At 34.5% G+C, this 16,483-nt stretch overlaps 1 protein-coding gene across 1 annotated transcript; it reads right to left on the bottom strand.

The window, feature by feature from the left end:
• Nucleotides 1-280: 280 nt before the first annotated feature.
• On the bottom strand, nucleotides 281-15,443 carry LOC131650816 (AP-1 complex subunit gamma-2-like). The gene is made up of 18 exons (XM_058920530.1): nucleotides 15,118-15,443; nucleotides 13,799-14,101; nucleotides 13,509-13,650; nucleotides 11,191-11,364; nucleotides 10,008-10,187; nucleotides 8,431-8,585; nucleotides 6,670-6,760; nucleotides 6,411-6,574; nucleotides 5,886-5,940; nucleotides 4,954-5,076; nucleotides 4,768-4,863; nucleotides 4,409-4,536; nucleotides 3,162-3,266; nucleotides 2,806-3,062; nucleotides 1,807-2,043; nucleotides 1,543-1,718; nucleotides 973-1,077; nucleotides 281-770 (listed from the first exon to the last, which is right to left on the bottom strand). The coding sequence occupies exons 1-18, from the start codon at nucleotides 15,147-15,149 to the stop codon at nucleotides 675-677; spliced, it is 2,619 nt and encodes an 872-aa protein (XP_058776513.1). The 5' UTR covers nucleotides 15,150-15,443; the 3' UTR covers nucleotides 281-674.
• Nucleotides 15,444-16,483: the final 1,040 nt, after the last annotated feature.

Below are 16,483 nucleotides of genomic sequence, written 5' to 3'. Positions count from 1 at the left end.
AAGATTCTATGAATAAACCTTTGATCATGAAATTCATTTACAATCTACTAATATAATTGAAAGAGGTTAAGGAGATTTTAGTCAATAATATTATTGGAAACTAGATAAAAACATTCTGGAAACAGAGTAGAGCTCACCAAATACTCTCAACAGTTTTAATATCACAAAAGGAAAATTCTCACTTACTACTAAACAGCCATAAATCTAGAAAGAAAAAAGTTAATCATTTTTTAACAAAGAAATTTCATTAATATTTGAGGGAAAAATGTTACATCAAATATAATATGCCAAATTGCATTCAACAACACTATAACTTTAGACAGTAAGAGTCAAGACCGAATGACTATCTCCAAGGAAATAGGCTAGAAAGCACCTCAAGTTCTCAACAGGACACAACTCTCAGTGCCTTGAGAGGCAAAATTTGATTGACCTTTTTCATACACAAATATTTTGTACTAATATACATAAACCACCTAAATAAAGAAGCAAAAAAGCATATATGTGAAGCCTGCTAATAGACTTCAAATTTGAGCTATAAAATGATCCCATTTGCTCGAACCATACCTTCCTCATTTGAAGGAGTCAAACATGAAAATTGCACTAGTGTTACAGGATGCGGAAAAAAACAATGGGTTTTGTGCATCACCTTAATGGCCACTGTCCATTTTTTGGCTTCATAAATCACGAGGAAAATTACTGATTTGTCCTTCCTCAAGTGTATCCTTGCCATTGACCTTGTATGCTATCCTTATGCGCATGACAAGAGATTTCTGCAAAGAGTAGTTACTAGCCATCAAGTCTTCTAATAAACACTTATTCGAAAACAATCACTGATGCACAAACACAGATATTTACAGCATTTTTGCGGCAACATGACAGGGATCAACATCCCATTTAGAGTTCAAAATTGTACAAGGTGCATGGTAAAGTACAGATATTTACAGTGAATCGATGCCAATAAAGGATATCTACCTTTCCATGTTGGCTATTAGTAACTCTCAAAGTTTGCGTGATGGACCCATTTCCAGCTGCAGGGAGAGTATTGCCACTAGCAGGATCTAAGTGTAATTGAAGAAACTGAAAGTCAAAACAATTAGATCTGTAAGTACAAGATATGGAAGGTATCAAACAACTCCAAAAAATATTAATATCCAGCAGAGAAACCGGTGAAAGAGCTAATTAATTATCTAACATTAACAAGTAGGTTTAATTATTTAGCACTAAAAATCAGATGACTAGTTAGACTGATACAAAGGAAGATATTCAATAATTTACAGCTGCGAACATTTTTGTTCCACCTAAGAAAAGAACAGCCCACAAGTTTTTTCCTTATGTTTTGGGATTTTCACAGTTATATGTAAAAAATGGAATGAAAAGACAGTAGCCAGCAGAAATTTTAAAGCACGCGCTAGACGTCTAGTTCACTGAATAATTTTGAAGATAAAAATGCAGTAAATATCAAAGTTACAACAATGGTAATGACTAATGAGGATGATCTTAGCGTTACACCTAGACAGCTCAAAAGTAGATTGATTGGCATACCTTAGGAACAGCGGCCTGGAAAACAAAATCTGTATATGTATTGGAGGACAAATTCATAAAGGTAGCCTGGATAGCTGTTGTTTGTGGGTTTTCTGGTTGTTTTGTGAAATTGAATGTCAACCTCAAGGAGCTGCTCTCAAAAGCAGTTACAGATGGATAAACTGGTCCATTGTTTTCTATTCAAGATAAGAGCAGGAGGAGGAATCAGTATTTCAACTATATTTAAAATAATGATGATACCCAAATTATAAACAGAATACAAACCTGCTGGCGGGCTGGGGGAAATACCACCCAATAAATCCATCATTGGACCAGCATTTGAAGTAGCTCTTGAAGAAAGTGAAAGTGGTGAGAGATCATCCAATGGTGAAATGGATGCTTTGTTACTAATATTTGAGGATAAGATGTCTACTCCAGGTGAGTTGCCCTGGGTAGAAGGTGATCCAATAGACAAAAGATCCAAAAGAACATCTGTGCCACTTTTTGATGCTTGGCCCGTACCTACATATTCAATAAAAGTCAGACATGCTATGAAATTGAGAAATTTTACACATTTCTTCAACAAAATCAAACAATAACCACAAGTCCTTATTCCACTAGCTTTTGTTAGTTACATCGATCAAATAATGTGGGATCGGACCCCACGAGTGATTAATGTTGGGCCTAAACAGTGGAGGGTATATGTGAGGAAGAATAAGAAAGGGGAGTAATTGGGCAATTGGCCCAGTTAGTTAGTACTCCCCAAATAAATAGGAATTGGCTCAGTTAGTATTCCCCAAATAAATAGGAGTTGGCTCAGTTAGTATTCCCCAAATAAATAGGAGTTGGCTCAGTTAGTATTCCCCATATCAATAGGAGAGTTTGGGCAGTGAGAGAATTGTTTTCTCTGACTCAGGAGCAGTAGCTCACTCAGGAGCAGTAGCTCTGGAATTCCTGTCTGTTTTCATATTCATTAATAAAATATTTTTCTCTATCATATCCTATCTTACCTCTGTTCTATCATAATGCCATCATCAAGCAACAAAATCTAAATTTTAAATAAGCCAATTTAAGGCATGGTCCTTCTTAATGCTTTTTCCTATGGATCAAGTGGTTCAAAAACTAGGGATGACTTCATGAAACAATTCACTGTCTTTATGAAAACAGTACTGGTTTTACCCGAGTTATAAACAAGGACTTGTAAGCAAAGATGGTAATCATTAAATCCAAAAAATTAGTTTTTTGAACATTATAATAATTATAACATGCACTACAGACACCAACCGGATTGTTGTGATGCTGGTGATAGATCGACACCGAGAAGGTCATGAAGAAAATCGCCGCCAGAAGAGCTAGGTACTGGAACATCATCTGAACTTAGATCAAGTAGATCTACAAGAGGAGCTGCAGGTTTGGCTACCCCATTCGCGAGATTAACTGAAGGTGCAGTTGCTGTAGAAGTGGCACCTGGCAAAGACCCAGCCCTCCTACCTATGAAAGTAGCCTCGTCCAAAACCGGCATTCTCTCTACAAGAGTTGATCTGCACAATAACAGTTTCTCATAATAGGATCTCTCTTAATAGAGTGTAGCAGAAACCAAGCTCTTAATACAACAGAATATGCAACTTAGTTAAACTCACCTAATATTTTGATGCTTAGCAATAACCGAATTGAATTCAATAGCTCTCTGCTGCAATTCTAGCTCAAGGTTTCCTTTGAGCTGTACAATAATTTCCTCGATCCTCCTATATACATATTCAAAGGAGAATAAAATTCCCATGTCAAAATACAAAGAAATAAGCTTGTACTAGGCAAACAATTGGTTGGTCGGCATGTCTAGCAAGTAGAAAGCGTTTTGGATGGAAAAAGTTCCCGTGATTTGTCTTAGGCTTTGTTTGCGAGTTTGGAGGGGAAGAGAGGGGATGCTTTAGAAAATAGGAAGAATTTGGTGAAAAGAATAAAAAGATTTTGGATAGGAGGGTTTTGGAGGGTTTTATTTTATTCATAACACCAAAAACCCCATAAAATAGGGGAACTCAAAAATTGTATTCAAGAAGGATTTTGGAGGGTTTTGGAGGGCTTACATAAATTTTCCAAATATCTTTTAGGTTGTTATATTATTGTGAAAATTAAAAATTTAGTAATGATAATGACTCTTTTATCATTCTAAACAAAATCATTTTTTCAAAAATTGTCAAATATTTTTCTATATTTTTTTAAAATTTCATCTTCGGAAGCCTTTCCCTCCCTTCCTCTCCAAACTCGCAAACATAGCCTTAGAGATCATATCGCATGGATGGGGATTAAAAGATTTAAATCTGGAAAATGGTGAGATGAATTTCTACAAGAATATTATATTATAGATTCCTGACATAAAGAGGCAGGAAAAGAAGATACAACTTTTTTAGAAGTATTGACATTCATGAGCCTTACTTAACCTATTAGTTTAATTGCTTAGAAGGTTGGTTCTTGACTAAGTATCAATGCCTCTGTCCATCTAGTCATGAGTGCAATCCTTACCGCTTCCATTATTTTAAATAAAATATGAATTTCAGTGCAAGGTAAGCAGCCCAATGCACTACCTAAATTTCAAGCCCAAGGAGAAATTATGTGAAGGACAGTGTTATTAGCGGTGGGTGACAGATTATGGCAGCCAGCCAAAAATTTGCACTATAAACATGGTGTTACGTCCAATGGTGGCCAGCAAAAAATCCCCATGCTATAATGCCATAGTGGAAATTTGACAATACTGGTAAGGGAGTGTACTAGAAATCACTCAGGAGCATTCATCTAACAGATAAGTTTAGGAAGATTTTTAGCTCTTAACAAATATTAATTTCTGGTATGATGGAAATAGATAATAAATAATTTTAAAAGACGAACATACTTTGAACAAGAAGGGAAACGTGAGGAGAGCTTTAATAAGGCAACCAAAGCCATTGCTTTGGTGGTAAGATCTGATGCATGACGTTTTATAGCAATCTCTACAACATCCACTGCATCTGACTCAGTCACCTGGTAGGTAAAACAATTTAGAATAAAAACCATAATGTGAATAAAACACTCAAAATATGAACCATGCAAAAAGAAGCCCCGTTAGGGCACTGTTAGAACCTCTTCCAAGACCAATCTGTATATCAACTATATAATATATTGCTTGAGGTCATGCAATTGATCATATTCAAGCAACAAGAAGCAATAGTATACATATGTGTTTAAAACAATCAATTATAACAATTCACTCACCGTTATTGGATCTTCTATGTCAAGCATTCCAACATTATTGACTAACATGTCACCATATTCCCCAATGCACCACACTGTAACTCGAACTAGAGTCTCCTGAGAAAAAATAAGTATTAGGCGGTGTTACTATATAAACATCGCAAAAGCAAATAAAAAAGTGAGCCTAGATTTTGTCAAAATGATCACCTGTTCAGCAGATGTTTGAAATGCTCTGTATAATGCTCTTACTGTATATCCATGAAGCTCAGAAGCATTGCTTATCACAACAATTAAGGCATACCACACTTCATCGTTTACAAAATTTCCAGCCTACTAACATAAGATAAAGATCAGTACATACATTCAATAAACAAAAGCATGGCTTAATATGGAGACCTAAAGCACCAAACAGTAATCACAAATAGAACAGCATCCTAATGCACAAAGCTTCTGTTAGGTACCAAATATGTATGTGTAAGCCCAACTGGCTTAGGCCCCCTTTAGAGTAATCAAAGTAGAAAATTAGAGGGGATAGTTAGTTACGGTAGAGAGAAAGAGGGAGTTTGTAATATAGGGGCATGAGGGATAGAGTAAAGGCATCTGGGAGAAATTATTTGTTTTTAGTTATGGACAGAGAATATTATTCTCTGTAGGAGCGTTGGCTCTGGGGTAGATTGGGATTCACCCTTTTTTGCATTTAATATTTCTTCATTAATCAAATTCAGCCTATTTCCTAAAGTTTTACATATTTGATTCTTTATTTTCGGTTTCGGAATTACGAGATCCCATCTCCCACCATTGAGAGATCCCTGGAGGGTAAGATGTATACGCTTTGCCCTCGCAAGCAGAAAATGTTAGCGATTAAAAAGTGTGAACACAAGCATGACAGCAATGTTACTGTCCATCAAGGCACACCTTATCGGCAATATCATAATGCACCATCAAATTTATAATGTGAATATATTGTGACTGACATAGAAACCGTATAACTATGGCGCAAACAAATAGATAGAGGCGTGGAATCATATATAGATCTAAATATAAAATTATATAAAATCGTATAAAATGATAATAAAAATCATTGATAGCAGTATGTGTGGCAAATATAATGCACTGCTATAGAATATCATTTTTTATACCTCAGACAGAACCTTTAGCATCTGATCAATGTACCAGATCTTCTCGGGCGAAAACCTGAAGCAACAATAATGAAAACTGATAGTCAAACTCATGACATTTATGATGGGTAAAAGAAATTGTTCTAAACTGAAAGGGGATGACTAAGATGTGGACCATGTGAAATAAGCCAAATGAATTGTTTTATTTTTATTAAATAGGAAGAGAAGAGGGGAGACTAAGGAACAGAAATATCCAAAAATTGAAAGACCAACACAGTTTGTATGTTTATTATTTACCAAGACAACAAAAAGTTACATAACTTCTAAAAGAATAAATGATACTAAAACACGTTCCTGTGAGGAATTAAACCATCATATACTGATGGAATATCATAAGTGGCCCCAGAAATGACTCGATGTGAAAAATAGATGAATCAAATAAAGTGTGAGGTTACTCTAACATCCTAAACCCCCCCTCCCCTCTTTTTTTCTTAAAAAGGACAAATGATACTTGAAAGGAATGCCATTCAGAACCTTGTGACTCACTTTGCAACTATAGAGCAAATTTTGGTAGTAAGGTCCCCTCTGAAATCAAGATCACTGACTTCAAGATAATCTACAAGCTCTTTCACTAATGGTTTCACATTAGTTTCATTCACCAGAACATAAACAAGTTCAAGGGCTCTTTTTCGAATTGAAGCATCTAAATCCTGAAGCAAAGAATCTAGTGATTAACTTCTCTAGTTGCAAAAATTCATATTTGATATTGGATAAGAAGTAATAACAAAGAAAACAAATCAAATACCTTTACACATTCTAGAATTGTCACACGGTGCCTCTGTACTGCCTGAGCATCAGCAGTTACAGCCTTCATAAGCATGTTTAATGCCACGTATCTGAAGAAAGGTGAGAAGATAATGATTCACTATAATAAAGTATGATATCCACAAAAGCATAAAATTAAATTTAACAAAAGTTTGTCGACCGATAAAAAGTACTGAAATTAAATAAATGTGAAATCAATTTGTCAGTTGATAAAAAGTACTGAAATAATAAAAAAATTGAACAGGCACACAAATTGTTTTAAAGAAGAATTTTGTTTTTCGCTTCTCTAACTGCACGTTCATCCTTTTTAGTAATCTAATAATCATTCTAGGTCCCTTTTTCTGTCAAGTGGCGACATCCAAAGACAGAATGATTAACAGGATAGCATATAATTCCCTTACAACCTAGTAAGCATGTAAATCGCATCTTACAGGCATGCATCATGAGTTTGACCAAGATTAGCTTAAACATTAATAGATATGTCAGAATATAGCCAAGTCTTGCTGCATGTATAAGCAAAAAAATTCTAATCCAACCCAAAGCTTACTCTTTTTTGTTTCTAGTCAAGCAAAAATTGCCGTCGATATATTTGAGATCCTATCATTTTAAATTTTAAAATGAGTTGGAGTGGGAAAACTAGTGAGGTTGGTATGGTAATAATTGGATTGCTCCAATGTATGACTGCCCAGCTAAATATACCTTCTCTCAAAAAGCATCCACTCATTATAAATAGGCAACAGAGAATGCAAATACATCAATCCATTACTTTGTATACCGCACCCATCAGTCACACACACACACACGCAGTAATAATTTATAGGCATTGTTCAAGATTCTGTTTCAAACACACATGCGCATACAATCATAAAAACACATGCTTAAAGAAGTTCATACTCTAGTACACAACCCACATATCAAAATATGTTCAGCAAAACGGAAAACATTGTTAAGAGTATTAGTTATTGGGCCACAAGGCCATTTGTGTACATTATATATGAAATCTATAATAATATTCGTTGTTAAGTAATAAAATTTAATTTCTACAAGCATGTCATAATCGTCAACAATAAAATTTAAGCTCATACTCTAGTAACGCACATATCAAAATACATTCAGCAAAACGGAAAAATGTTGTTAAGAGTATTAGTTATTGGGCCATAAGGCCATTTGTGTACATTATATATGAAATCTATAATAATATTCTTTGTTAAGTAATAAAATTTAATTTCTACAAGCATATCATAATGGTCAATAATAGACACAAGGATCATTTCTGTGCCAGTTCATATAAGTGTCCCTGATCCAAAGTTGTAATCTTACAAGGACTAACGTTAAAATTGACTACTTCTCTATATTCAGTAGCCAAAATACTGGTTTAGGGCCATAGAACAAATAATCTTAATATCCTAACTCACAACAAAATGTGGTTCCCAATCACTTGCCATAGGAACTATGGTTGAAGGTCGGAACAAAATAAGAGATTGTTCAAGGAGCCAACTATCAATCCGACTGATCAAGAACACAACCTAGATTCTTGTATTAAATATCAATTCATTGGACTGCAATCAGGTATCCTTCCATGGTTTGAGGAAATATCTTAGACATATTACTGTGCTTAAAACCTGTTTCTTTTTGCTTATACAAATCATAACCTTGAAAGGTGAACACTCAGTGTACTGGTATTAGTCTTAATCAAGTTTTTCAGTTACTTATCAAGGAAAAGTAAAGACCAGAAGTAGACCTGATATTATTGTCACGGTTTGACAAGAATCTTCCAAGGATATTGATGGCAAGTACGCGTAAGCCACCGTTATCTTCAATGCTCATTATTGTTTGAACACATTCATATAAAATGGCATTCCCTGCAACTTTATTTGACTCGGTTTTTGTAGCCACCTAAAACAGATAGCAAATTTGTAATTATTAACCTTAAATTTCAGAAAAGATGGCCACTTATAAGCAATAGAACATTAAAATTATTGACAAGTTTTTACCTGCATTGCATAGATTTCACAAGTAATAAACAAATGCAAAAAATATTGATGGAGTGATATAAATCTTTATGACTACAATAAGTGGTTAACACTATTCATGAAGACAATTTAATTGGTGAATTGGACTGTTGGAGCTTCCAAGTTCTAACAGAAGTAAATCGTACATATAATAACTAGTTACTAGCCCCACACAATTCACATTTTTTCCAATTCAAATTTTATAAATTTACATATAAATTTAAGAACTTATATCGATCAAGACTTGAAATTTTGGATAGTTTCTTAGAATATATTATAATAATTTGGGTTATTTAGTGCTAAATTACAGAGATTATCAGAAATCGGGGATGTAAATTGAATTCAATGAGAAGATATTAGGAATAATTAGTTTAAATTTGAATTCAAGGGGGAAATTAGGAATTTAGGATAGACTCCAATTGGGATGAATTTTATATAAAAAATGGGGAAAAGGGAAACTATTATTAACTAAAGTGGCACTAATGACTATTTTACAATAGCCCCCAAAGGAATTAAGATTTGGTCCCTGAAGTTACAAGGATGAGCTCACGTCTCATAAACATAGAGAACAAGAGAGACCGCCTAAATGATCATTTAAATTTAATATATAGGAGCAAGTTACAGGTAAACAAACATTTGAGTAATCCCTGACAAAAATAAAACTTCATTTATTTGAGTAATGTACAACTAGACAAAAATAAAACTCCTGTTCCAGATCCAAATGCAACAACCTAGCCTTACCCATTTTTGTTCTATTTCAAAGAATACATTTGTAACAACCTATGAACTTAATGAATTACAACTTGAGGGGGGAGGGAGACTGGTAAATGATATGCAAGTAACTTATCATATCTTGATATTTATTTCGCGCATCTTAGATTACCTCATAGGACTAGATCCTTATTTTAGAATATCGTAAGATTATATCCTAGGACTAGTTTTTGTACTTTGTTATTATCATGATTTGTTTTCCTATTAAATTAGGATTTCAAGTCTTGTATTAGTATCTTTCATTTATCAAAAACATAGTCATCAATCATGTCAAACCATATATGAACAAACCGAAGTTTTTATTTTCTCTCTCTCTCTCTCTATATCTAAAACCCTATAATTGTAATTTTAACGCCAAGGTTAGCCATAACCAAAACACATGGAAGTGGAAAAATATCCTGAAACCATGTATGATTTTTAACATACAATGTCATTTACACTGCAGAACTGTGCAAAATGACAAATAAACAACCATTGTAGCATAAGCATTATAATAATATTGTGTCATTAAAATAACAACTTACACATAACTGACCTGGGCAAGTATGTCATTCATAGAGTCACTAGCATCTACATCACCTTCACCCAACACTCTCAAAAGTTTAAGCAACCTAATATGGAGAAATGGATCTGTGATGCCAGCAATATCATACTCTGGTGAATAAGGACTGTTCGCAAGATCTTTGAGAGTTCTGACCAAACCATCTGTGCATTTCTGTAATAATTGTTAAGAATATTTGTCACAACCAAAGCTGGCCTACAGTCAAAGGTGTTTCTCAAACAAAAATGCCATGAGAGTAACTGTAATATCATAAAGTCGCTTTTACAGTTTTTATAAACAAATGCTATTTATACAGACAGGTTTGCTTGCAAACTAAAACTCAGTGGTGTGCTCATTGAAACGATAAGATAGTCACTGAAATCACGAGTTTTATAGTGATAATTAATGATGATGATGATGATGATAATATTAGTGATAATGATGATAATATTAGTAATAATAATGATAATAATAGCTCATGACTCATGAAAGTACCTTAAACACTACATTAAAAATTAAAAACATTTCAAATTATATTAAGTGGTCAAATATTGACTAATCATGAACTCCAGAAAATAACTTCATTAAATTTGAGACAAACGTTCCCAAACCCCAACATCATTTCGGAAGTAAACATGCAGAAAAACATATTTTGTGTCATTTGGGAGTACTATGTCGTCCCAAAGCACACTTCTGAAATCATGTGCGGTTTTTCAAAAATGTGAGGGGTGGGAAAGTATCCCAAAAGCTATACCACCTAGGTGAAGAGACATGAATAGTTTGGTATTATTATTGGTAACACACCCTTTCACACAAGAGCCCGTTGAACTTGAAGTGGGGATAATGAACAGGCACCACCTACTTTGTGTATAATATTATTAGCCTACTGCCCCAAATGCCCGCGCTAATAGATGAAGACATGTGAATGGTTTCATATTATTTTTTCTATCACAAACATTTTCAAGAAGCAAATTCAATAATTTATGGATGCCTTTAACTGACAAAGAAGTAGAAGAATACACAAAAATATAAACGATTTGATATTGTAGAGCGCAGAATATTTATCCAGGGTTATGCTAATAGTAGGCAAGTTTACTTTAATTAATATCCAAAGTGGGTTATGGAGAAATACACTATGTGATTGACAACATAAATCATAAAGAAGATGAAAAACTACCTTCCTAATATGTTCAAGAGCTTCAGTGCTAGTTTTACACAAATCTGTACAAAGCTGAACCCCAGTGATCAAAACTCCATGGTGTTTCTCCCTAAGTAAGGAAGTAGCAGGATTGATAAAATTTTCTGCCAAATCTGGAACTTTCCTTATGATCCTTATAGAGCATAATGCTGCCTATATGACAGTGGGCATAGTTAATTTATGAGATTTATAAATGATAACTCAAGCAGTTAAATGGAAAAGGTTTCTTAAATAAAACAAAAAATCAAATTACATAACATGTAATTATTTAGCAAATGGGAGTAAGGATATAAAAAAAACGTGAAATGACAACTATATTAGGCAATGCAACCAGCTTGTTGGATGTCAAGTTCTTAAATGCGTGCTAATAAGTAGAATTCAATTCAAAATGAAATAACATGGAACAAGAAAACAGCATTAAACAAAAATAACAAAAATCATGAAGAAGAAAGATAAAGGTGATATCAACAACCACCTTGCTTTTTCATATTCAATCCCACAACTCCAACATTTTTGCTGTTATATGATCATGCACTGAGGTTTATTACGCATCAGAATTTTTTATGTTTGTTGGAAATTCTGCCTTCATTGCAATCCGCCCCTGGTTGCCTAACTGCAGCATTTGGCTTGCCATCATTGTAAGCAGTAAGCACCAACACCTAAATTGTGTTGGGTTTGAAGAGGTGGATTTAGTCTCACATTGCTTAGAGATAAGACACGTGTAGTGTTTATAAAGCTTCGGCAGTCCTCACCCTACAAGCTGATTTTGTAGGGATGAGTTAAGCTCAACTCACACGATCTAAGATGGTATCAGAGCCTATACTATATCTGTTGTTGGACTTCTCACATCGTCCACGCTACGGTCTCAGTGAGACCTAAGTGTGAGGGGGTGTGTTAGAAACTCCGCTTTCATTGCGGTCCACCCCTAGTCACCTAATTGCGGCATTGCCTTGTCTTCATTGTAGCTTCCAACACCTGCACTGTGTTGGGTTTGAAGGAGTGGATTTACTCCCACGTTGCTTAGAGATATGGCATGTCTAGTGTTTATAAAACTTGGACAGCCCTCACCTTACAAGCCAGTTTTATAGAGATGAGTAAGGCCCAATCCACACTGGTAGATTTGGAAAAGTTTAAAAAAGGACACGCAAGAGAGAGAAAGAGGCGATAGCTGTCAAATAGGACAAATTCTGTTAGTGCAGCACATGGCAGAGCCAGGTGTCAGGCACTGAGTGGAGAGAGGATCTTAGTGAGTGGAAATAAATAGAGAGGAATGATTAGTGTCAGTATGCAAGATTTTGGGTACTGAATCCTAGGGAGAGAATAGGCCTCTCGAAGCTCCCTAACCTATTTTCTTCTTTGTATTTTCTTCTTTTCTGTTGCTATTTTCAGTACTGCTTCCTTGTACCTACTAGATCCCATTTGAACTCTAGTAGAATCTGCTTCAATAATCAAACAGTTTCCTTATTCTTCTGTGTTAGTTTCTATTTATGCTGCATATACTAAATTGAACCTATCACACACATTCTAAGAATATTAAACAGTTGTTGGCACAAACCACCATAAGGTGAGGTTATCCCACTATCCGCTATCCCGCTATTCCCATTTTTCCCATTTTTAGAGTCTGTCGCTCCGCTATCCGGGATTAATAACTCTGTATCACAGTTCACGACCATATAATGAAACTGCAAACTCTTTAAATGGGCACTCAAAATAAAGCATCATAGTTTGTGTGTATGAGAATTACTCCCTTGAGCAAAATAAATTGAAAATTTATCTTCTCAAAGGCATAGTTTTAGGAATGATTGAAAATCATATATTAGCCAGAAAACACCAAAACAGAACAAGCATTCTTGTTTGACTGGGAGCCTTAAATATATGGCAACTCATGTCTTTCCATTATTTTCCTATTGGAAATAGTTGGGTAGATGAAAGCTGTCCCATGCATCTAGACTCTTGACAATTTAAAAAAAATATATAGAGATCACACCAAGATGGATGCAAGTAACTTCACTATTGTACAAGGATAAGGATCATCGTCTAATCTTATGGGATATTTTATTCAGTAAAACCAAAATCCAGTATTTGTTGGTTGCTAGATGTAAGTAAGAAAATTAAATAACATGGGTTGTTAGATGCACAGCAGTTCGAAAACTAATCCCTATAAGTGGAGAGAAGTAACAAGTCACTGTCTTGATGAAGCATCCGAGACCACTTCTTCCGCAATATATAACAAACTAAAAAACAGCATCTATACTGTAGTATCTAATGAAATGTATGAAATACATTGAAAAGTTCACCTTCTTCCGAATATTGGGGTCACGAAATTGTAGCAATCTCTCAACCTCTGGTGCAAGATCACGAGCCATTTCTGCTGAACAAATGTTTCCTAAAGCACAGAGTGCAAGTCCCACTATATACTGATTTGTGTGATTAAGATCTCTGCAGTTTGGTTAAGGCTTTACAATATAAACAATTATTAACATTATCCCCTCGTTTTGTTTCAGTAGAAGACCAATATCAATAACACTTTATAAAGTAGAATAGAAAAATCAGGGAATAAAAAACAAATGAATTAAGAAAAGGATACTGTTTCAAAGAATTGGTGACCAACATTAGAACTTCTTGTCTTTCATCAAGAAGTAACATGAGGCCAAGATAACCTATTCTCTTTTCCGGAAATCCAGGAGACGCGATCAACTTGAGGCACTCCATTTGACCAAAATGTGTCGGGTATCCAAGCATGTGGATGAACATAAGCTTAGCCATATTCCTGTGCCTATAATCTTGATCATTTTCATTTATTGAAGCACGGATGGCTGCACATTCTTTTCTTACAACACCACGCTCTTCTGCTGCAGTCTTGCAAGCACGTATGGCCCGAATCATGTCCCTAAATATTGAGGATATGAACCAGATAAGTTAAAAGCGATTATTATAGTTTAATTCCAAAAGAAACTCAATGTCAAACATTTATCATCTGTAACTTTCCAGAAAACATATTAACCATATATGATTTGGCAAACAAAAGGTATTTTGAAATAAAGTGTCAATCACAAATTACAATTAAACAAACACACATAGCTGCAGTAATATGTGGAAAATAAAAAATCCTGCTTGATTCAGTGGCGCTATAGTAGAATTGTAGTCCCAATTCAATAATGCAATTCTTTAAACTTATCTGATTGGTTGTGGTACTTAATACATATATCGGGACAACATTGGTGACAATCTACATATGAAGGAGAAAATAATAATCTATTTTATAATGTGTAAGTCAGGCACTCTCTTGAATCCAAATCCCGCCACAAATTTCATCACAACACTCAGTTTTTGACGATATTAGAACATGTCTGTATGCTAAAGCGAAACAATTGACATAGTAGCATCGTTAATGAATAATTCATATAGTTGACCCCACCTAGTGCAAAAAAAATCTGGCTTCTTTTATAATATCCAAAATATACAATGTTTTAGAGATATAAATTAAAACCTCTGAAGATGTACAATATTAAACTTAAGTTTAAGTTCAACGGTACATGCAATAGTTGAATAACTGCAGCAATATGTATCGGTAGACTAAGCTGAAATTTCAATTTAAAGGTCTGATTCAGATACTGTAAGAATCCTAACCCAGCTAAGCAAGTCTAAACCAGAAACCAAGTAAATTCTCAACACACATCACTAATTTTAGCTTAAAATTAATAAAATCTAGAAGCTAGAACTCAAAAAGAGACATAAACTTCAATTAGATACAAAAATACGGAGATAATCGAAGATATTCCGAAACTACTCAGCTACAAATTCAGCATGAAAAACAAGCATCTAAAGCCATTGCAGATGATAAAAGAGTGTGACGCTGATCCGATTCCAAGAGAACAGAAGAAAAAGTAGGATTCAATTGTTTACCTCAAACGCGTCCCTGAAGAGAAAGGATTCATGATTGGTGGTTGTGTTCGGCGGGAAGGTTAATCGGATCCAATTGCGGAGGGAATGAATCGGTGAATCGAGTCGTCGGAATCGGAGATCCGAATCGAAGAAACGGTGAAGAAAGCGAAGAGAGATTCGGATCTGATACGAAGAGACTGTGTAGTGAGTCTCTGAGTTCTGTGAATTTCGGGGAACGACTCAACGCCAACGCACTTTTTTCTATTTTGCAATGTTTTTACAATTTTAACGTTTCTTCCTCTGAATTTCCGAGAGAAAACAAAATGAAATTCAGTGTGAAAAAAGGACCGAATAATGAATAAAGTTAGAAAAATAGGGACTGTATCGTAATAATTATAATGTCCTTGCCAAATTGAGATTAATTAATGGAAATATTTTCCTCAGCTGGAATATTGTAAAGAAAGATAATGATAAATGCTCCATTCTTATAGGTTTAGAGTTTTAAATGATAAAAAAATTTAGTCAAAATTTTAAAAAACATATAAATAAATTTTGTGTGAAATTTCATTAAAATAATTAACATTTTTTTTTCTAGAATGTTGAAATTCTTTAATATTTAATTAAAAATTTTCAAACTTATAAAAAATTCAAAAACAAAAACTAGATTTTTTCATGAAGTGAATTTAGATAAAATTTTTGAAAGTTTCTCAACCCCCACCTATAGGTCTTTTACGCACCAAGTAAATTTTCATTTTTACTCCTGTTTCGTAGATGTATTTTCGAAAGCACTTTATTTTTTTAAAAAATTGATTATTTTCGTAGATACATTTACGGAAGCGTATAAATAAAAGAAAACATAGTTAACTTCACCTTATTTTCATTTTAATAATACTTTCGTAGATGCATCTACGGAAGGTGGTGAAATAGAGTGTTCCGTGGGTGCATCTACGGAACAGGTTGTTTTTTTAATTCATGTCCTTTTCATGACGAAACTCCATGTTTAAAGACGTACATTTTCAGATTCAGTAATGCAATTTAAAGACAATAGTAGGTAGACCAAAAAAATACAATATATAAATAATGTCGCTCAAAGTGTAGAGTACATCATAAAATACGAACAAACATAAAATATAAATACACCATCAAATAAAACTACTGAGTATGCCGAGCATCCTCCTACGTACCATCATGTGCATCTCCTTCGAATCCACTAAGGGATCTGCTGGCTTTATCCCTAACATCAAGCGTCTCATTGGTCTTGGCACGATGAAGACTGTACAGAAATACACTCTTTGCCATCCTGATCATATCATCCAGCACACGCCTAGAAGCAGTACCCTCAGGGAATAAACTCTCTGCAATGGCTCCGATGCCCCTGTCAGCTATC

Source organism: Vicia villosa, linkage group LG2 (genome assembly GCF_029867415.1).
Source record: "Vicia villosa cultivar HV-30 ecotype Madison, WI linkage group LG2, Vvil1.0, whole genome shotgun sequence".
NCBI lineage: Eukaryota > Viridiplantae > Streptophyta > Magnoliopsida > Fabales > Fabaceae > Vicia > Vicia villosa.
This window is presented reverse-complemented; position numbering and strand designations above follow the sequence as displayed.